This window comes from Neoarius graeffei, chromosome 22 (genome assembly GCF_027579695.1).
Source record: "Neoarius graeffei isolate fNeoGra1 chromosome 22, fNeoGra1.pri, whole genome shotgun sequence".
NCBI lineage: Eukaryota > Metazoa > Chordata > Actinopteri > Siluriformes > Ariidae > Neoarius > Neoarius graeffei.
In genome coordinates this window covers 15,579,573-15,601,981 of record NC_083590.1, presented here as the reverse complement: position 1 = coordinate 15,601,981, position 22,409 = coordinate 15,579,573, and the positions used below count along the sequence as shown (strand labels likewise).

At 40.2% G+C, this 22,409-nt stretch overlaps 1 protein-coding gene across 1 annotated transcript in view; it reads right to left on the bottom strand.

Moving 5' to 3' along the window:
• Positions 1–6,200: 6,200 nt before the first annotated feature.
• The window catches only part of LOC132870701 (NACHT, LRR and PYD domains-containing protein 3-like), a 129,851-nt gene continuing 113,642 nt past the window's right edge, over positions 6,201–22,409 (bottom strand). Inside the window, exons 20-21 of the mRNA XM_060904501.1 lie at positions 8,166–8,339; positions 6,201–7,278 (exon numbers count right to left, since the gene is read on the bottom strand). Of these exons, the coding sequence (XP_060760484.1) occupies positions 7,272–7,278; positions 8,166–8,339 (181 nt within the window). The 3' untranslated portion in view covers positions 6,201–7,271. The remainder of the gene's footprint in view (positions 7,279–8,165; positions 8,340–22,409) is intronic.

The window sequence follows — 22,409 nt, the reverse complement described above, 5'->3', positions numbered from 1 at the left end:
TAATTGTCCACTCTATGAAATGCGACAATTAAGGATTGTGTGTGTGTGTGTGTGTGTGTGTGTGTAAAATAACTGATTGACAGACTGATTAACAAATGAAATTAAATTAATAAGGAAACTATAGAAAAATGAAATAGAACTGGACCCAATTCTCTCCTGGGTTACACAAAGATAATAACATGTTATGAGATGTTTGCGTTATATAGTGAAAGTCCCCAAGACGCGCGCGCATATTTCTGTGAATTGCGTTCGGAAGTGTGTAGAGTTGGTTTGGACGCCGGCAGCAGCGGGCAGGCGATGCACAGCACTAATAAATGGTTTTGCCGCGGAAGACAGCGGGTGTCTGCACCTGGCCCGTAGCCAGGGGGGATCGGAGGGTTCGTTCGACCCCCCGGACACACACGCCCCTCAAAATTACTCAAGATTTATTCATTTGTTCATGTCCGATGAATATACATTGATTCACATTTAAATTTACAATATCAAATCCAGACTAATCAAAAAAGAAAAGTAGACTAAGTGAGGACGAGTTAGAAAAACGGGTTCATTTCTCCTATGTTTATGTTTACACGTTTTGTTCAGACTGCTTTACACCCCAATCCGGTGGGTGGCGGTAATGCCCCCATTAGACCCCTTTCACTGACGTCACCCGAAACCGGAAGTAAACAAACCCTGCGCCATATTGGAAGACTAACAAACTCGTGATTAGGGGGAAATAACGGCAGCGCGCGGTATGTGAACCCACAAGGCACTTGGATCATCAAAAACCTACAATGGTAAACTTTTGTGCTGTGTTAGGGTTCTAACAAAGCTGATGGGAAAGGTGAAAAGAAGGCCCAATCCCAATTCTAATTTCTACCCCTACCCCTCCCCCTTCCCCTTGAAACTGAGCTACAAGGGATAGGGCTTGAAATTCAACCCCTACGTATTGGGATAGCCCTTCAACGATCGCATACGTCATCGCGTACCTCCGTCAGCGTTTACGTTAGCAAAACGCGACCAAATGCGTCATTGGCTGCGACCAGCCGCTACAGTCAGAGCCAGAGCTCTCTGCTGGCAGGGTGTGATTTGTTAACTAACACCACTGAATGAGATATCTTTGGCGCTTCATGCACCACATCCGACAGAATGAGGTGTCAGAACACTCATGTAAACAATAAAAGCGAGAATAACAGAACAAAACGTACGCAGTCAAGCAACCGAAAACAATACTCACTCCCAAAGCTTTTTAGCAGCAGCTTGGATTTCAGAAATCGCTGCTCATTCTCAGCTCGAAAGCGAATCAAGCGGCGTGTTTCCTCTGGATAACAACTTAAAACACGTAAATAATGGAGAAAATACATTTATGACAATCTTTTGCCGCGGGAACCGCCATCTTTCTGAAATCCGCATGAAATCTCGCTGAAATCCGCATGGCATTGTGGGAAATCACTCAAACCCCTTCGTTCGGAGTCAGCTCCAGGAAAATCTCCGTTTGGAGGGGTACAGAAGCCCTACCCCTTCCCCTACCCCTCCGCGTTAACTGGGATTGGGATACCCCTACCCCTTCACGTGAACGCGCAAAATGGAGGGGAAGGGCCAAGGGGTATGTCCAAGGGGTGAAATGGGATTCGGCCGAAGTCGTTGTTCAGAATACCAGCTGTGATTGAGACACAAGGGGAGCAAACCAAGGAGCTTTCTGTCAGGAGACAGAGAGAGTATCTAGCTGCTTTATGCAGAGTGGATCTGAATACTTCAAGTCTATTTTGTTACTGGTAAGTCACTAGGCTAGAGTGTTGTAGAACATTTTTTTAAATGTTTACTGAATAAAAACATCCTTAATTTTATCAAATATACTCTACTCTATATTTCATTTCTTTCTTTTGTTTTAATTTTCCTCCCTCCATCCCTCTTTGGATTTTAAATATAGTTTTTCCCCATGTCCAAATAATTCAAATACATATAAATAAAAACAGATAAGTAGTAAATTAAAAATAAATTATGAAATAAAAAAATCCATTCTCCCTTGCCCCGAGTCTTATCATATGGGTCAAACCCATCAATCACAGCCAGTTTCTCCACATACAGTGCCCTTTCTGCAACTGGTAATGTACTCACATAACCAGAATTATCAGCCATCGTATCACTTTACTCTCGCTCGTACTTTGTTTTATATTGTGAGTATGTATGTATGCATGTACTTGGTCTTCCAATATGGCGCCTAACAAAATCTCGCGGTACGGTGACGTCACGCGGTAGCCCTGGATAGAAGAGAAAATGGGGAAAAAAGATAAAGACAGAAAATGCAAGAAATCTGCTGCTACTTTGTCTCAAAATATTGGCGCCATGTTCCAAAAAAGGGCCAAAATGGGTAAGGTGCTGAGTGCAGGACTTTGTTAACCCCGCCGACAGTAGTCTGCGGGGTTATTATTTTCACCTGCGTCAGTCTGTGTGTGTGTGTATGTCTGTCTGTCTGTCTGTGTGTCTGCAAGATATCTCAAGAACCAATGGATCGATTTGGACCAAATTTTGTACGTGTTGCCAATCACCCAGGAAGGAAACCATTAAATTTTGGAGGTCAAAGGTCAAGGTCATGGCAGAACTTCGAAATTTTCGCCCAATGTATTTTAATAGGGAAAAGGCGGGGTTTGCACTCGTTAGAGTGTCCCTGTCTAGTTTTTCTTTTGTTTACAACAGTAGTGGTAGATCGATCTGTCAGAGTGATCAGTGGGGGTGGGGGGTAGCATCAGCCCGTCCGTCAGTCTATGTGTGTCAGTGACACGCACACACAGAGATGAGTTAGGTGGCTCGATGGCTAGGTACTAGTAGCGTCGGACCTGGGGCTGCTTTTATTTTTTTTCAGCTTGGGAAATCGGAGCTGTGGTGTGGTGTGAAGACAGTAAAATGCGAGACTTTAAGAGCACATGTTTTTCAGTCGTCATGGTAACATGGCATCATGGTAACATGACGCTCTGTCATGGTAACATGACGCCCTGTCAGTGGTTTGGCATTTGGATCAGAGTGAAAAGAAACGTGTGCACTAGCTGAAAAATGAAAATGTTCAGACCAGTGTGTGTGAAAACACCCACTGTTGCTGCATTTGGGCAATTTTAAATTAATTGTCCTTATAGGGCTGTGCGATATTATTTCAATCTCAGGATTACTTGAAACATTTAGCTCAATTAGAAATTATTGTTGTTTTTTATGCTAAAGCATGGGCAGATCAGGAGTGTTCTGATGCCATAAACAACAACTGAAGTGAGCGACAGACAGTGAAGGAGAGCAACAGAGACAGACAATGAAGAAGAGCAACGACAGACAGAGGAGGGGAGAGCAACAACAGAGACAGACAATGAAGGAGAGCAACAACAGAGACAGACAATGAAGGAGAGCAACAACAGAGACAGACAATGAAGGAGAGCAACAACAGACAGACAATGAAGGAGAGCAACAACAGAGACAGACAATGAAGGAGAGCAACAACAGAGACAGACAATGAAGGAGAGCAACAACAGAGACAGACAATGAAGGAGAGCAACAACAGAGACAGACAATGAAGGAGAGCAAAAACAGACAGACAATAAAGGAGAGCAACAGAGACAGGCAATGGAAAAGAGAAACAACAGACAACTGAGGTGAGCAACAGAGACAGACAATGAAGTCACAGCACAGTTGTAGGAAGATAATAAGTTAGACAACAGAGAACTTATAACGAATAAAAAAATGTCTAAATTAGAAGATTTGAAGTGTGCTCGTGTATTTGGGGGGTACGGGAGTAGGGGGCCAGATGAAGTCAACTTTTGGGGAAAAAAGATCCCCCCCCTCCACAATGCTGGCTACGGGCCTGTGCACAGTTATTTGAAATAAAAGTGCCCCCATTGAGATAGTCGGTATGTAAAAAATAACATCAGATGGCACATTTTTGTTAAACAGGAAGAATTTTTATGCAATATGACATTATACTTTAGTGTTTGGGGAACTCCGCCCCGGGGCCAATCAAAAACCGATGTAGATGGGCTTCAGGGATAAACACACACACAAAAAAGTATAATCTTCGCCCCATAGCTGAAGTCATGATCTAATTATAGCTGATCTGAGGCCAACACTAACCCGATGAATGTGTAGGGTACTTCTCGATTTTGGGCCAATCAAAAGCCGACGTAGATGGGAGCAGGGGTGAAAAAAACTGGCTCCGCTCTCTGGCCGATCATTGTACGATCAAATTATTTAAGAGTGTTCCGATATGATCTTAGGTCAACATCAGCCACTGCATGCGTGTTGTTGGGGCCCTGTGACTCACGGAGAGCTCCACAACGGTGAAAACTCCAAAAGTCTTGGGACATCTTCTCATAATCTTGCGTAGAAGCGAAATACGGAAGTAAGACTTGGCATTTTGGGGCATAATCAAACCTAGTCTTAGGAATTAGCTTTTAATTGAAGTAGTGTGAATTTAAACTCAGGAACGGTTTGTTTACACTGTAGACACGCAGCGTGTCGAATTGAATTAATTGTTCTATGTTCTCTCAGTTGTTTAATAGATAGGCTGTGCATGCTTCTCTATCTTTTCTAACACCTTAATTCCATTCTTAAACATATCTTGACCTCATCAAGATTTCAGTGGATTTAGTAGTGTTATGAGCTAGCTTCCCTTTGTCTTAGCTTGGCCACACGAGGCTAATCTAGGCCTACACAAACACGTGGTCACACACAAACATACCTTAATTAGCATTCCTTTGTCTTAGCTAGCAACACAAGGCTAATCTAGGCCTCCACCACGTGGACACACACAAACATCTTAATTAGCACACAAAGCTAATCTTTTGTCTCCAACATGTGGCGGTCTTCCCCCCACACTCACATACACCTCTTTTGTTTTAACTCCACGAGGTAGGATCCTTGGGCCTTAGCTAGCCACAAGGCCTCACACACAAACACACCTTAGATAGCAATCCATGCTAACTCTTTGTTCAGGCCACACACAGGCTAACTCTTTGTCCACCATGTGGACACCAACACACCTTAGCTAGCAATCCATGCTAACTCTTTTGTTCTCCTCAAATCCCACATGGTGATCCCTACACCACGAGGACACACACAAACATACCTAGCTAGCATCCCACACTAGCCTTCTGCTCAGGCCACAGGGCCCCTCCCACACACACACACACCATATCACATTTGTATATAATGATTTCAACTGTTCTTATCCATTTTTATCTTTATAATAAATTCCATTATTATTGAAACTGTGTGTATTTATTTGTTGTGCTTAATATACTTGAAGTTGCCCAATCTCCAAAGAATTCTAAAGGTGCATATGATTTATGTAATATGGTAAGTGATCATAATAATTTGGAATATACCATAATTTAGCTGTTTGGTAATTTATTATTAAGAACCAAAATTAATGGTATTAATTAATGAGACTGATTCCATGAGTGATTTAATGATGAGACTGATTCAATGAAAATGATTTAATGAGACTGATTTAATGAGATTGATCACTTAATAATTACCAAATGCACCTACAGACAGATATAATGATAATGTTGGGATCAAAAATATATAGTATATTTATATATTAGTGTACATATACACTAGTATGCATACACGGTATTGATACTGTTTTACTACAACTCAAAATGAAATTCTCTATTTTGAGAGACTGGATTTCTGATTTTTAATGAGCTATAAGCCATCATCAAAATTAAAACAAAAAAATGTTAATATGTGTAAATGTAACATGACAATGTGTAATGAATATAGAAGATATGAAAGTTTACCTTTTAGAATTAAATTACAAAAAAAAAAAGTTTATGATACTGTAATTTTTTGAGATGCTGTGGTATACATTCACAAAACTGGAGCTGCTGCGATTGGCTCCAGTATGTAACCTGGTGATGCCCTTCAGCAAGATGGGAAGAGTTGAGGCCAAAACACGCACGCACACACACACACTGCAGTTACATTAATTCACACAAAGCCCTCACATTGTCTTGCTTTACTGAACATAAAACTGAGCTAAATGTTTTGACATTTAATAAAAATGGGTTTGTTTTGCAAAAACTGTTGTGTTTCTCCAGATCTTTCATCATGCGTGTGTGAGAGAGAGAATACCAATACACCTGAAATACCAAGAAACAACAGATAACACAGCACCCAAATGAGCTCTTATATATTTTCTTTTTAAACATGAATTTATTTCACAACTGAGTTGAAAATTAAATAAAAATTTTAAATCCATAAACAATTTTTAAATGACAAAATAATTACACTAGTTCTTCAAAATGTATTTGACTGATACTATTACGTAACATACTGTAATTAGTTCAGATTTAAGTAAAAGTGATGGCACTGATCCCATATCGGGTTTGATCAGCTGATAACAGAAAAAAATCAGGATCAGATATTAAAAAATGAAGAACAGCTTTGGTCTGATCCTGTAACAAAAAGATCTAATCTACAGTCACAGAGCACATTATTAGGAACACTAATTCATGCTGTTGGTGCCAAATTCTGACGCCACCATCTGTGAGCCTCAGCAGAAATCGAGGTTCATCAGACCAGGCTACATTTTTTCACTCTTCACCTGTCCAGTTGTGGTGATCCTGTGCCCACTGCAGCCTCAGCTTTCTGTTCTTGGCTGACAGAAGTGGAACCCGACGTGGTCATCCACCTCAGTGTGTTGTGCATTTTGAGATGCTTTTCTGCTCACCACAATTGTACAGAGTGGTTATCTGAGTTACTGCAGCTTTTCTGTCAGCTCAAACCAGTCTGGCCGTTCTCTGGTAAACCCTCTCATCAACAAGGCGGGGCCGTCCAGGTGTTCCTAATAAAGTGCTCAGTGAGTGTATATTAAATACCAACCAAAGGACAAAGTGATAAATGTGCCTTGTAGTGAGTCTCCTTGGGGCTTCCTCAGATTAACTCCCCAAATGCTGATCCTGTCAGGTGAGAATCCCACCAATGTCCTGAAACTGTTCCTGTCCATTTCAGCTCCCTCTTCCACTGACTGGGTTCAGCTCGAGTCCCTGTGCTTTTTCACCTGCTCTTTCAGGGTTTTTAAGGGACTGAGGTCCAGGCAGTTTCATGCAGATCACAAGTTGTTCCACATTCAGTGTAGAATTGTGTGCAGTCTGATTCACTGTGCACCATGAACACACACTGACCACGTCTCCGAGTCTCTTTCATTTGTTAGAACTAAATGACTGACGTGTTTATGAATGTGCTGTCTGTTCCCCAACATGGAAATGCAGGAACACCAGAGTCTTCATCTCGCACACAGATGTTCATCACACCCTGAAAATAAAAGAAAAACATCTGGATTAATCCCCACATACTGGACTGTGGTACTTCATGACCAACAGCATGGAATCATCTCTGCTCCAAGAGAAACATTATTATCTCCTGTTTATAATTTAATTCAACATTTATTTAGTCCGATATCTGTGTTCTAACATTGAGCTCCAACAAACGAGAACTTCCACAAGATCTCACAGGAAAGTGAGCAGATGTTTCCCATCACATCACTGCTCTTATCCAATCACAGGCTTTGGAGCTTTTTAAACAGTAACTAACACTGCGGTGGGTTTGATCTCTTGTTCTACATGTAGATTTAAGTGCAGACTTTAAGAAGAAGCCGAGGTGAATTTTACAGGAACGACAGAAGACACGGTGTGGAGGCGGAGAGCAGGAAGGAGTGTCAGAGTGAGTCAAGTGGCTCCTTAAATCACATATTTGTGGCAGTGTGGCATTAAAGATGATCATTTTACTGAGTTTTGAGGAGAGTTGAGAAGAAAGTGTGCTGCTGATCAGAAACAGGGAAAAGCCGAGATCATCTTATTCAGACAAAAGCAGCAGGATGAAGTCAGAGACAGCAGGGTGTCACAAGGAGACGAGGTGTTCATTTACAATCACTCTCATGTACTCAGACGGGACATTTTGGAGACTCTGACTGACTCCATCTTCTGCTTTCAGATGAATTTTAAATCAATTTTACTGAACAACAAACAGCATTAAAGACAACTGGGAGGAAAAAGTCGGATTAAATAAACAGTGAAAATTTCTAAAACTGGTTTCATTTCATGGCCTGGTCATGTGACATTTACTGAAATTAAAGAAAAATGAGAATGAGATTAAATTATTATTCTTTTTCCCAGCATTCACCTAAAAAGTTTATTACTTACCCGAGTGTCTGTAGTTTGTAATGTTTATCATCCTTAAGAGCAGAGAGCAGCTTCTTTCCTGAGTCTCCTATTTTATTCCCAGACAGACTCAGTACTCTCAGGTGTGAGGGATTTGATCTCAGAGCTGAAGCGAGAGCAGCACAGCTTTCATCTGAGACACCACAATTATACAACCTGCAGAGACACAATGACACACACTTCACTGCCTCAGTTTATGAACATCAAGATTTGCTTTGATCTTTTTGCTTTGCTTTCTAATGAGCTCTTGGAGAAGTCGTTCGCTCAGAGGTTCACACACTTTTTAAACCCCAGAGTGTGAATGTTTAAATGGTTTATTCAGGACTGACAAGAACAAGTGTGACTGTTTTCTTTAGACAGAATGTGTTTGTCTATGATTCTGACTCGGATGAAGATCAAACCATGTTTTATTATTAAAGAAAACCAGGTAATGTCAAAGTCTTCAAAAACTTTTTTACAAACACAAGGAGTGAAATTTTTTTTTTTAAATCCCCGGTTATTTATGAAGAAACATTTTGTGAATTTTTCCAAGTATTTGAAAGAATTTTAATTTCAGAAGAGAAAACGTCTATTCTTCATTACAGTTCTCTCTCTCTCATGCTGAGATGTTTTTTTTTCTTCTGTGTAAAACACACTGGCCCACACTCCATTCCCTCCCAGTGAAGCCGTGTGTCTGGGCGGGGCTCAAAATGATACGTTAAATCCTGTTGTCCAATAAGCTTTCGTCTTGCCCATTAAAACAGCGAGTACACAAACACCTAACAGACACTAATAGATGCAGAGGCTTCAGTGGGGGTCTGTTAGCTCTGTGTCAGGGGCTTTTCACACAGGCTGCACTGTTCACCACTAAACAGTGTGAGTTTAATGAACAAACAGCGCGATATTGCAGTGAGATACGCCATCAATCTGAGTCACTAAAATATTGAACGACACCAAGACTGATGAATAAAACAGACACTTTGGGAAACGTTTCATTGCTGCATTTTTTTTGTAATTTATTTTTTATTGACATTCAGAATCAGACATTCACATCCGGTACATCATATGTTCATACATCTTACATCTGTTGTCTGCCCCAAATGCCAAAATAGCATTTTTGTTTTGTATCTGAAGAATGAAAAGATAAACAAACAAGAAGAAGAAAAAAAACCTATGTACAAGTAGGGAGTGATCCTTTTTATCCACCACAGTCACTGGTTTGTGAAAATAAAATCAGGCCTATGGGGCGTGACATATTTGACCCAGTTTTCCCAGTGTGAAGCGAATTTCTCCAATTTGTGATTAACGAAAGCTGTTATCTTCTCCATTTTATAAATGTCGATTGTAATGTCCATCCATATATTTAAAGTTGGGCTCTTCTGTGATAACCATTTCCTGGTAATACTCTTTTTACAGGCCACCAGCAATATATTTATTAAATGTTTCTCTCTTTTCGGCCATTCCTCAGGTATGTGTCTGAAAAACAGTCTTACTCTCGAGGGGTATTTCACATTTGAAGATATCCTGTAGGGCATTGTGTATCTCTCTCCAATAGTCCTTCATGACCGGGCAGTCCCAGAAAACATGGTAATGGTTTGCACTTGGATTTCCGCAGTTCCTCCAACAGACAGGGGAGTTATCATCATAGTGAGACTTCTGAGAAGGCGTAATGAAGTACCTAATCAGGCTTTTCTAGCCAAATTCCCTCCACTTCTGTTAGCTGGTACACATCCATTGATGCATCCATATCGTTGTCCATTCTTCCTCAGATATAGTTATGCCTCCTTCCTTCTCCCATTTTATTTTTATATATTAAGTTGAATGTGGTTTCAAATTCGACAGTCGCTTATACAAGCATGAAATAGTTCTATCAATAGTTTCTGAATTATAGGCTTTTGTAAACAATTCAGTCAAACATGTGCTTGTTTTTATTACATTTTTCATCTTCGTATCAACGTAGTGCCGCAGCTGCAGGGATCGATAGAAGTCTTGTTTTTCTAATAAATGTGTCCTTTTAAGCATTTCAAAACCGAGCAATTTTTCATCTTTCATTACACTACATAAGGCTGTTATACCCTTAGCTATCCAGTCCTTGAATCTAGAGTCCAATTTATTAGGTGTAAACTCTGAGTCATAAGCACACCATTTAAGAGTTGTAATATCGCTCTCAAGTTCATGTTCCTTTATGATAGTTTTCCATGTTTTAAGGGTCCATTTCACCCATGGGATATCAATGTTATTTATGTGGGTTTGTAGGTTGTTATCAGCTAAGATTGCCTGTATGGGGATGGAGGGTGTTTTTTCCTCAATGTTTTTCCATTGAGCAGTATATGACGGGTTGCACCAGCATATCACTGCTCTCATTTACGCTGCCAAATAATAATATCTAAAATAAGGCAAGTCCCATCCTCCCTTTTGTTTAGCTAGCTGTAAAGTTTTGAGACGGACCCTTGGTCTTTTACCTTGCCATATATACCTAGATAGCATTTTGTCCCACTCGTTAAATTGGTTTTGATTAATCTCTATTGGCAGGGTTTGAAATAAATATAAAAGTCTTGGCAATATATTTATTTTAATAGAGTCAATTCTTGAACTAAGGCTGAAGAAAGGAATTAAGTTCCATCTCGCTATGTCATCCTTTATTTTTTTATGTATAGGTAGATAGTTGTGTTCTGATAATTTTGTAAGATCTTTTGGTAGGTTGATGCCTAAGTATTTAAAAGACTCTGTTTGCCACGCTAAGGGGTAACTACTTTTGATTTCTCCTGGTGGGCTATAATTATATGAGAGTCACTGGGTTTTACTTATATTGATTTTGTACCCTGATAATTGACCGTACTGCTCAAATGATTACATCAATTTAGGTAGCGAGTACGCTGGGTGCCCAAGGTAGATCAACATGTCATCCGCATAGCAGGCCAATTTATATTCCATCCCTTTAATAGTGATTCCCTTGATGTCTTCAGTTTGTCTAATGTACTGAGCTAGTGGTTCCAAATATAATGCCAAGAGTAATGGTGACCATGCACAACCCTGTCTGGTGCCCCTTTCTAGGGTAAAATTACTTGATAAATATCCACTGATTTTAATCCTAGCAGTAGGATTGTCATATAGTGCCTGTATGGTTTTAATAATTGTATCATGGAAGCCGAATCTATGTAGGACTCTGTAGAGAAAGTTCCAGTTGACCGAATTGAAGGCCTTTTCAACATCTACGCTTATCACAATTGCTTTAATTTTATTTTTTTGGACATGATCTATAATATGTAGTGTCTTTCGTATATTGTCTTGTGTTTGGCGTTGACGTATGAAACCTGTTTGATCATTATGTATCAATGTTGGTAGGAACTCTTCTAATCGTTTGGCCATGATAGAGGTAAATAGTTTATAGTCTATATTAAGAACAGAAATTGGCCTAAAAGATCCACACTCCATTTTATCCTTGCCTTCTTTTGGTATGGCTGAAATTATTGCCTCCTTCCAGCTGGGTGGCATTTGTGCTTTTTTTAAAACCCAATTCAGTGCAGGAAGTAAAACAGGTATTAGTTCTTTTTTAAATTCCTTGTACCACTCTGCCGTGTAACCATCAGATCCTGGTGACTTGCTTAATTTAAGCCTACTAATTGCAACTTTTAATTCTTCTTCAGTTATATCCGCAGTCATTAGTTCATTTTGTTCTTCATCTAGAGTGGGTAAATGTAGGGGATTCAGGAAGCTGTCAATTTGGGTTACACTCCTACCAGGGACTTCAGAATATAGGGTTTTATAAAACACTTCAAAAGCTTCCTAAATTTCATTTAGTTTTTTTTTTTTTTTATCACTTTTGTTCTTGGATCCCTAATTTTATGAACTGTATTTTCGGCTATCTTTTTTTTTTTTTTTTCAGTTTCCACGCCAATACTTCCATAGATTTAGAGCTACTTTCGTAGTGTCTCTGTTTCAGAAACATTAAGTTTTTCTTGATTACTTGTGTGGCCAGACTATTAATTTTGTTCCTGATATTTCTAATTTCTCTTAATGTATCCTGTGCCAAATCCAATTTATGCTTTCCTTCTAATTCCTTTAGCTTGTTTAAGTCCTCTAATTTTTTATTCCTATTTTTTTCTGAAATGAAGATCTTGCTATAATTTTCCCTCTGAGAACAGCCTTCAAAGTATCCCATAACATGGGAGGTGAGACCTCTCCAGTATCACTGAACTCTAAGAAGAGACTAATTTCGGATTTAATTTGTGTCTTAAAAGACGGATCATTCAGCAGGCTTGAGTTCAATTTCCATGTATTATTTTTTGACTGCAGGTTAAGATCAATGGATAAGTATATTGGTGCATGGTCACTTAGATCTATTGTCCCAATTCCACAAGTATGTATTTTATCTTTATCCTTCCCAAATGTTATGAAATAATCTATTCTTGTGGAGAGACAGTGAGGGACAGAATAGTGAGTGTAATCCCTTCTGTTAGGGAAAAAGTCTCGCCATATGTCAATTAAGCCCACCTCCTCAAAAAGTATATTTACTTTCATATATAGGGACTTCATATCATGGGTTTTTCTACTAGACGAGTCTAACTTTGGCTGTAGATGTATATTTAAATCCCCTCCACAGACCAAAAGGCCTTCTGTTTCCGTTACCATAATATTAGTGATTTTTTGGAAGAAACTGATATCACTCCCTGGGGGTGCATAGACGTTCAATAGGGTAATTGGATTCCCATCTATCTTACCCCTTACTAAAATAAATCTGCCCTCCTTATCACCCATTTCGAATACTTTTTCAAAATTTAGCTCGTTTCAAATGAGGGTAGCAACTCCTCTCCTATGTCCTGATTTGTATGAAGAAAAAAAACAGATTAGTGAAGCCCATTTTTTTTTTTTATTTTACATGCTCCTTATCTGTCAAGTGTGTCTCCTGTAAATAAACTACATGGGCTTGTTCTGTCCTCACTTTAGATAGGATTTTACTATGTTTAATTGGATTCAACAGCCCATTGACATTAAACGAGATGAATTTTACTTTGTCACTAGCCATGTGTATTTACTTCTAAGTGTATCAACAGAATAAACAAAATGAGACTGAACAGATCCACTCCCTGAACAAACATGAACACTGAACATAAGTAAAAGATAAAGAAAAAAAGACGAAAAAAAAAAGTGATTCCAAGGCTGGGGTCTCTAATAGATGACCCTGAGCTAAGCTAGATAAAACGTCCAGCTGCGGGGGAAAGCCTCTCCCACCAATAGAGATCTTGCAGTCACGTGACTGGAAAGTACACAGCCGCCATCTTGTCGGTAAAAAACACAGCTGAATACTGCTGCACTCATGTACAGAATGGATCAATTTCAACCGACGGACTACACGGCTCATTTTTCTAATGAACAGATAACTAGATATATGTCTAAAATAAATGACCTACAGATTAGTGACCCTTATGGCTTACCGGACGGAGTTTTCACGACCGTGTCAGTGGATATTGAATACCCAGACGTGTATAATTACCTCAGCTTTCCCTCGCTGTCCAGTGGTGAAGCACTGCGTGCTTATAAATCTCTGGACAGTTATCTTTACAGAAATTCAGGATTTGTCAGCGACTCAGATGTGGCATCTTGTAAACAAGAAAATAACAAATCCTCATTGGACGGGTAAGTCACTTAAGTATTGAGTATAGCACTGACCAGCCGATTATAGAATAGAATAAGGTAATTACAGCTGTAATTCCAAATGGTCCGTCTTGTTCACCATGGATCTGGCGTTGGAGAGGTAGAGGCTTAGCAGTGGAGAGTTGAGTGGCTGTTTTCTGAGCTTAGTCAACAGGCCGGTGTTCTGTAAAGTTATCCTACCTCTTGGATTTGTCCTACCAAGCCCACTGTGCATGCGCGAAAGGTCTGCCGAGCCGTGCTGCTTGTCAGGAAAATCCATCAGTCGTATAATATGGCTTAATGTTTGGCTAGGTGTTAGCATTAGTTAAGACTGATACATTTTGCGTGTTTTAATTTATAAACAAACGAAACGATGCGTGACAGAATGAGCAAGTTCTCATACAGACCGTTTTATTATTCAAAACAAGTCATTACAAATTATTGGACTCGGCCAACATAAAAATCGGCAAATGCGTGAAATACTCACGGATTTTCTATCAGCCCAGCTGATCGGTAGGACAAAACTCATGACGTCATGTGTTCTGCGCATGCGCAGTAGGCTTGGTAGGACAAATCCAAGAGGTAGGATAACTTTACAGAACACCGGCTCTGCAGCCTCGCTTTTGCTTCCGCTCCCGGCGCCGCCTCCTTCGCTTTGCTTCCGATAACAATCCACGGAGACCCCGCTGGTCTTGCTATCTCGTCCGGAATGTTGTGCATGCGATGGAAATCGCTACAAACCATCATTTTCTGCTGGAAACCAATGTCCAGTAAGTCCATACGGTTGTAGTGGATATTGAAGTCCGGTACAGACGAACAACACGCAAAAATACACACAAAAAACCAGAGGTGGAAAGTAACGAATTACATTACTCGCGTTACTGTACTTGAGTAGCTTTTTTGTGTACTTATACTTTTTCAAGTAATTTTTAAAGAGTTTACTTTTACTTAAGTATGTTTTCTTTTAAGTAGTGTACTTCAGTACATTTTACATCACAACCGTTACTGAGTAAAAATAAATAAATAAATAAAAAATAAAAAAAAGGCTAAAACGGAGAAGGGGAAATGCATTCTGGAAATGAATCACGGGAAGGACAGTTGTCGCGCGCGCGAGTCTCACACAGATGATGGCGGACATGCACCGGCGCTTTAAGGGGGGGGGGGCTCAAACCCCTGGGCCACAGCCAATCAGGGGCCTTGTAATATTAATAAAATAATAAACTGTCGGAATCGTGGGCCTACATTAATGTACGGATAGAAATAAGGTTAGAAATAAATGAGCGCACAGTAGCCTGCTGTAAGAGACATGGTGGATGTGGTTCGCGAAACGAACACCCACAACTGTACCAGAATAAAATGTAACAAAATGTAACGTCACGCACGAAAGCGCGCCAAAGACTGCAGACTACTGAGACACAAATTTAGAGACTTTGAAAGATGAAGCGTTCACATGTTAGCGGGGCGCATAAAAGGAAAAAAAAAAGAGAGAGATGCAGGTAATGATAGAATCGTTGCCTAAAGTCACAGACTTTTTTAAGGTAAGGATCACCAATCTGTTCAGAATATCAGCTACTTATCAGTTATCAGCCTACCAGCAGCTAGGCTCTGTGCAGCTAGGCTAGATATGCTATGATCTGTCCAACAGTAAAATAAATCAGTTGTGATTTGAATACGTGTCGTGTGATTTGAGTTATAATCCTGTTAGTATAATAGCATATTTCGATGGGGATAATAAAATGTCTAAAACGGCATCTACTGAAGAAATTGATGAAAAGATTGTAGCCTATAATGTTCACAGTTCGGGCAGCAGACAGAGTAAGCATACTGAGGGGAATAGCAATACAAAGCTAGCGCAGATCCACATTTCTCGCTAGCTGTGTTGGGTGTGTTGTTAACCCGTGTGGATTTAAGTGAAATACTTGAGAAGTTCTGTGGTCAAGACAACGTTTTAAGGTAAGGACACTTGATTATTAATGTTTGCCCGCCGTGGCTTGTTGTTGACGAAAGGCCCACAAGATTATGCCTTATGCAGCTACTGCTAGCGTCATGCTTTGAACTAGGTTAAGCTCATTTGCGCTAAAGGATGGGTTTATTGAAGGACTTTGATGTAGCTAGTTTCTTTTTTTTAAAAATCGTATACTCAAAACAGTATGCCCGTGTTCATCATGTTTAACTTTTTTCTTGATGGAGTGCGTGAAATATTGTTGCAAGTGGTATTTCGATGCAGTCATGTCAAAAAGGCAGTTGAATGCATGGTCTTATTCAAGGAGAAGGAAGACTTGCATGATGCTTGAACATAGATCGGTAAAATAGACCCTAGTAGGACTTGGTTTCGTGTATTTCAGTCTGTAGAGTTATGAGTTTGGCCGCTGTCCATGGTGTTTACGTTTCATGTGGCCGCCGAGCCAAGTACCTTCATCATCATGCTCCCCTGTCAAAAGTTAAACTCTCTAGGGGTGCTTCTGCTGTAGCAGTTGCAGCAGTTGCTCAAAGTTTGATTGGTCCATCATCATACGTCTTATCTGTTGGGTGTCTATGCCCAGCAGATTTTCCCATTTTGTCCATTTGTAACCATTTTTGTCAAACAGGAGCTGCTTTTGCACTTGGTTATTGCCCATCCGGCAAACGTGAGCAATATATTTTAGTTGTTGTACGTAGCAGGATAGTTTTATATCCTGGGTTCCTGTCAGTTTCCGGAGGTCAGCATTGGACATCTTGTAGCTCCAGTCTATATCTTCATTTGTAGTGTTCTTTTGGTCAGGGGCATTCTTTCGTTTATATCCACCTTTAATCATTTTCCTGAGGAAGCCGTGCCACACTACCTCAATTTTGTGAATTTCACTGGATGATAGTTGCCATGCCTGTGTGCTGTACAGGAGACGAGATCGAACGCATGCCACTAGGAACTTTATACGGGTTTTTAGTAGTATTTGGTGGTCGGTTAGAACATGTTTCAGTTCATTCCATTTCATGAATGCAGCACTTATCCTAGCATGCAGGAAGTGTGAGGATTCATCACAGTTGCTGACATTATAACCAAGATATTTAAAGGTGCGGACGTTTTTAATATTAGTGCCGCCAAGGGAAATGATACTTGGTTTACATTTGATATCCTCATTGACGTTAAAAGCCATTGTTTCTGTTTTGACATATGATATTTGTAAACCAAAGCAGGTGTAGGTCTTACAACTGAAGAATATTCTGAAGCTCCTTGATGGATCCAGCGAGTATGGCCTGATCATCTATGTATAGAATCTCTGTTATGCAACCCTCTCCTGATGCTCGTGCTTTCGTACGCATTTCTCTTGTGGATACCTCATTTGGAATGCAATATCTGAACTTGAAGCCTGTATCTGGGTACAGTTTTGATATCTCATGCTGTGCAATCCTGACAACAAAGTCCATATATGTACTGTAGATATTAAAAACTGATGGCGATTCTAGGGCACCTTGTCTTGCAGTGAATGTTTTCATGCCGCCGAGCTATTTTTATGTATTTTATTTTTTAAAAGGACTTGTCTGTAGGTGTGCGTGTTTTATGTTTACAACACATAGGTCTACATTAGCGCATGTGCACTTGTGTGGTTATCTCTGGCCATGCCCCTGCGTGAAAGTTACGCAGTATCACTGTCCTGTCCGTGGTAATAATCAGAACCGGCTCTGTAATGATAATGCGCGCGTTCTTCTCTCCCTCTGTGGTCGGATGTGTTGAGCGATGTGAGCGTGGGCCTTGCGCAGCTACGCTGAGCCAAACGTAACCTATCATAGGCTTCTAGGCCAATTATGCGCTTACACTGTAAATGCTTGACACGTATTGCAAATAAAATAAGAGTGTTTTCCTGGCCAACGGTAAGGATAGGGTTGACAGGTAGCCTATGAGGGGCCTAGCCCCTGGGCCATGGGTGTTGATAAAGCGCCCCTGCGGACATGGAGAAGACAGAGGAACCTGTGGTGGACGACCCTGCAGAAAACGCAATTTCTTCCAGTAATGAAGTGCACCCCTGGCCCTACATACGTGATCACTTCAGCTTCGTAGAGAAAAGGGGTGACAGTTTCATTATGCAATGCAGATTATGTGTGCCCAAGAAGACAACCATTGCGGCATACAAAAATTCGACGTCTAATCTGCGCAAGCATGTTGAGGTAAGTATTGTCATTGACATCATAATCACGGGCGCAGATAGAGGGTGGGACGGGTGGGATTCGTCCCACCCAGATTTAAATTCACCTCGTTCGGTCCCCCCCACTTATAGGGAGGAAAAAACATCTATGCTGTCTTTCTTTGCATAAGGCAAACCTCACGGAAAAATCAAAAGACTAATTGCCATTCGGTTTATTGAGGTGCACAGCAGTGTATACATAGTTGCAACAACTCACATAAAACAAAACAAAGACTGATATTCGGTTGGTTGAGCTGCGCAGACTGCACAGGTTGCGAGCTCGAGCTTGGTTGCTATGGTTACCCACAACAAGTTTGACAGGCATATCAGGGTTGGTTTGCTGGCAGCTTTGTCCCCCCCAGTTTTTTGTCCCCCCCCCAGTTCAAAAAACGTATCTGTGCCCCTGATCATAATGTTTCCTTTCCATAGTAAAACCGACAATAGGCTGGTTATATTCCAAAAATAGTGGATGGCATTGCTAATGTTGAAGTAGCAACCTGTTGGTACTGTAACATAACGGTAACTAGTCTGTTATTCGGTTGGCTAATCATGCAAGCAAGTTAGCTCGCCAACCTGACGTGATCAGTCCTCCTACCATTCTACATCCAACAGGCCAGAAAGGAATACTAAGCAAAACAAATAATGTTTGAATTGAATTGTTCAATAACACACAGTGCACACAGGCAAGCTACGAGATTTCAGTGCAACATTTCACCTTCATATTTCGTGTACAATGCTTTGTGTGTGGTCAGGGCAATGTAAACAACATGAAATGCATTTTATTTGCTGATGATACAAACATCTTTTGTGCCGGGGACAATGCACAGCAGCTTATGGAAACAATCACAACCGAAATGAATAAATTAAAAAGGTGGTTTAATGTAAACAAATTGTCATTGAATTTGAGTAAAACAAAGATTATGTTATTCAGAAAATATAAGTCGAACCCTCAAGTTGAATTGAAAATTGACAACATAACCATAGAAAGAGTTTATGAAATAAAATTTCTGGGTGTGATTGTTGATCATAAAGTCTGCTGGAAACCGCATATTAATCATGTTAAAGCAAAAATAGCAAAGATTACTGCAATTTTGGGGAAATCAAGACACATTCTGGACTATAAATCACTACATACTCTGTATAATGCACTCATACTTCCATATCTGAGCTACTGTGTGGAGATATGGGGTAATACCTACAAATCTAACCTGCAGCCGTTATGCACATTACAAAAAAGAGCAATAAGAATTGTCAATAATACGGGATATCTTGAGCATACAAACGCATTATTCGTAAAAGCACACACTCTGAAATTCACGGATTTGGTTAAACACAAGACTGCACAAATTATGTATAAAGCAAGACATAACCTTCTTCCGGGTGAGGTACAAAATACGTTCATGGAAAGGCAGGGTGGGTATAACCTGAGAGGGGAAATGAATTTTAAGAGAGTAAATGTTAGAACAACTCTGAAAAGTATGTGCATAACAGTCTGTGGGGTGAAATTGTGGAATGGTCTGGAAAATGAACTCAAAAATAGCACCAACATAAAACTGTTTAAAAAATTATATAAAAACATGTTAATAAAAATATATGAGAATGAGGACAGGCAGACTATATAGGTGATGATGAAATTGAGAGCAAGTCTGTGACTGGTCTTCTTGTATTTAGTGTATAGCTATAGGTATGTGTATATGTATGTACTGTATATATGTATTGTATGTGTGTCTACTGTATATGCCTAACATAAGTATCTGTATATATGATTTGATTTGGTCGATATTATACCATGTCGGTATGTTTTGGTATGTTGGTATGTTTTCTTTTTTGTTTATTGCTTTTGTTTTCTTTTGTATATATAGTTTATTATGGTGGAAAGTGACATTTGATTAGCGGTGGTATAGAGGGTTAGGATTGGATAAGTTATTACTTCTTCCTAATCCTTTCTGAACATTATGTTATTGCCTTGTGGCTACGCTATTCTGTTTGTTTATGATGTTGTTTTGATTATTGTATTTTTTATTTAAATTTTTTATTTTTATATCTTTCTTCTTTATTGTTCAGAATAAAGTAATCAATCAATCAATCAATCAATCAATCAATCAATCAATCAATCCTGTGTGTATTGACCTTTTTTGTTTGTCTCAGTTTTAATGCAGCATTATCCTAAGCATTCAATTTGATACACTTCCTTTAAATAAAACATCTGGGTTGAGATGTACATATATCCTTGTTTCCTCTTCTTTTTCATTTTTGCACAACACAATGGAGGCAGAAAACACCCATTGTTAAAAGTAACGTTTTACTTTTACTCAAAGTACATTTTAAATGATCTACTTTTTACTTTTACTTGAGTAGATTTTTTGTCTGGTAACTTTACTTGTACTTAAGTAAAATTTCATCAGAGTAACAGTACTTGTACTTGAGTATAATATTTTAGTACTCTTTCCACCTCTGCAAAAAACATAAACGTGCACAGGTAGGGAGAGCTTGTAGCCGCAGCCGTTGTAGTAGAATTGTATATAGTAGGGTTTTCCAGAAGAAAAGGTAGAAGCAGAAGTAGAACTAGAAGTAGAAGGCGGAAATATGGCGTTTGACCGACAAGATGGCGTCTGTCACAATCTGGATCGGCTGTGACGTCACATGCAAGTGCTCCATTGGCTGAGGGCCCCCACCATGGCACTCGGAAAGAGGAGGAAAAAGGTCTCTGTTCATTCCACAGAAAATGTGTCCTTATGCATCCCTCGCCTGTATATATTCTCACCTCACTGGGGTAAAGGTATAAATGCTAATATCTTGAAGTGAACACAACACCGCCTATTTTAAGTTCTGTTTAGCTCTCCGACACTTTAAAAGTCAATCAGAACTTATAACTCCTCGGGAGAGGGTGAGGGCTGCCTTCTGAAGGCTCGCAGTCTCTCCTCGATACTTTTCTCTCGCTCCTCACCTGTCCCTCGCCGGCTCGGTCTTCCCACTGTTTCCCAGGCGGAGCAGGACAGCTGCTCAGCCAGACTCTCCCTCGGTGGAATCACGCTGACTGGCAGCCCTCTGTCCTTCATGTCTGTGGTCGCTTCCTCCGCTGTCCGATACAGTTGCGTCCCATCCTCGTAAAACACTCGTAGTTTAGCTGGGAACGGAGTCTGGAAGCGGATATTTCTCTGCTTTAACACTCGCTTCGCCTCAGCAGATTCCTTCCTCTTCTGCAGGACTGCTGGGGGGTAATCCTGCTCAAAGTATATTAGCCTCCCGTTCAGAAAAACCTTCTTCTTTCCCCAAGCCTTGCGCAGAATCTCTTCTTTAATCCTGTAGCGGAGGAATTTGACTATTATTGACCGCGGCTTATCTTCCCTGTCTCCGGCGGGTCTTGGCTCCAGCGTGTGGTGCGCCCTCTTGATTTCGAGCTCCTCGGTTGGGGGGGAAAAAAAAAAAAAAAAAAAAAAAAAAAATCGCCAGCATGTCCCGTAATAGCTTTCCCACAAGCTCCACCATAGATGATCCCTCAGCTCCTTCGGGAACATTGTATATCCTTAAATTCTCCCGTCGGGATCTCCCTTCATGATCGAGTAGCTTGTTTTCTTGCTGATACGTGACTTTTATCATCTTGCTCAACACTTGCTCCGCGTTTTGAACACAATCTTCCACTTTTTCAATTCGCATCTCTGCCTCCACTATTTTTTGGTTGAAGTTAGTGATCTCGGATTTAATATAGTTTAATTGTTCTTTTGTGTCTCTTTAGAAGTCCTGAATTTCCTCCAAAACTTTGGTCAGACTTGCGGCGTCATTTGAGTAAGGGTTAGCATTAGCTCCGCCATCTTGTGCCTGTGTAGGGGAGCTGTGCTCCGGATTTTTTTCATTTGCAAGCACTGCATCTGTGTTTTCTTTGTTTGTTTGCTCCTTCCCCATTCTTGCCCCTCTTGTCTGTTCAAGTAGGACCTGAAAACCTAGTATCTGACGGTCTAACGGGGCGAAATAACTACTTTTGCAAGGGAGCTGCTACTTTAGGCTGCCATTCAGGATGATGACGTCACCGGAACCTCATTGCTGCATTTTAATGAAATGTGAGGGGAAGCCGGGCTTCCGGTGCCGTCTTAAAGCAATCACCACTGACAGAGATGGACTGGAACATTATTTACTATTTTAACTTTTATCATCATCATCATCATTTCTTTTCATTAAAAAATTCAAAATAACAAAATGATTGTTGTCGTGGCTTTCAGTTTATTGGAAGTTCTTTTCTGCTCCTTTTTAATTTTTATTTAAAAGCCTGTTTTATCTATTCATTTTTACTGCATCAGTTCTATGGCATTAACGTCTCATTTTAGTTTTAAACTCTATATTCCTGAGATTGTTTCCACCATGTCACTGCTGCTTTAAACCCTGCAGCTCACACAGAGGGCAGTTAGTTTGTGTCTCAGGTGCAGTTTGTGTGATTAGTTACAGTGTCGTAGTAAAT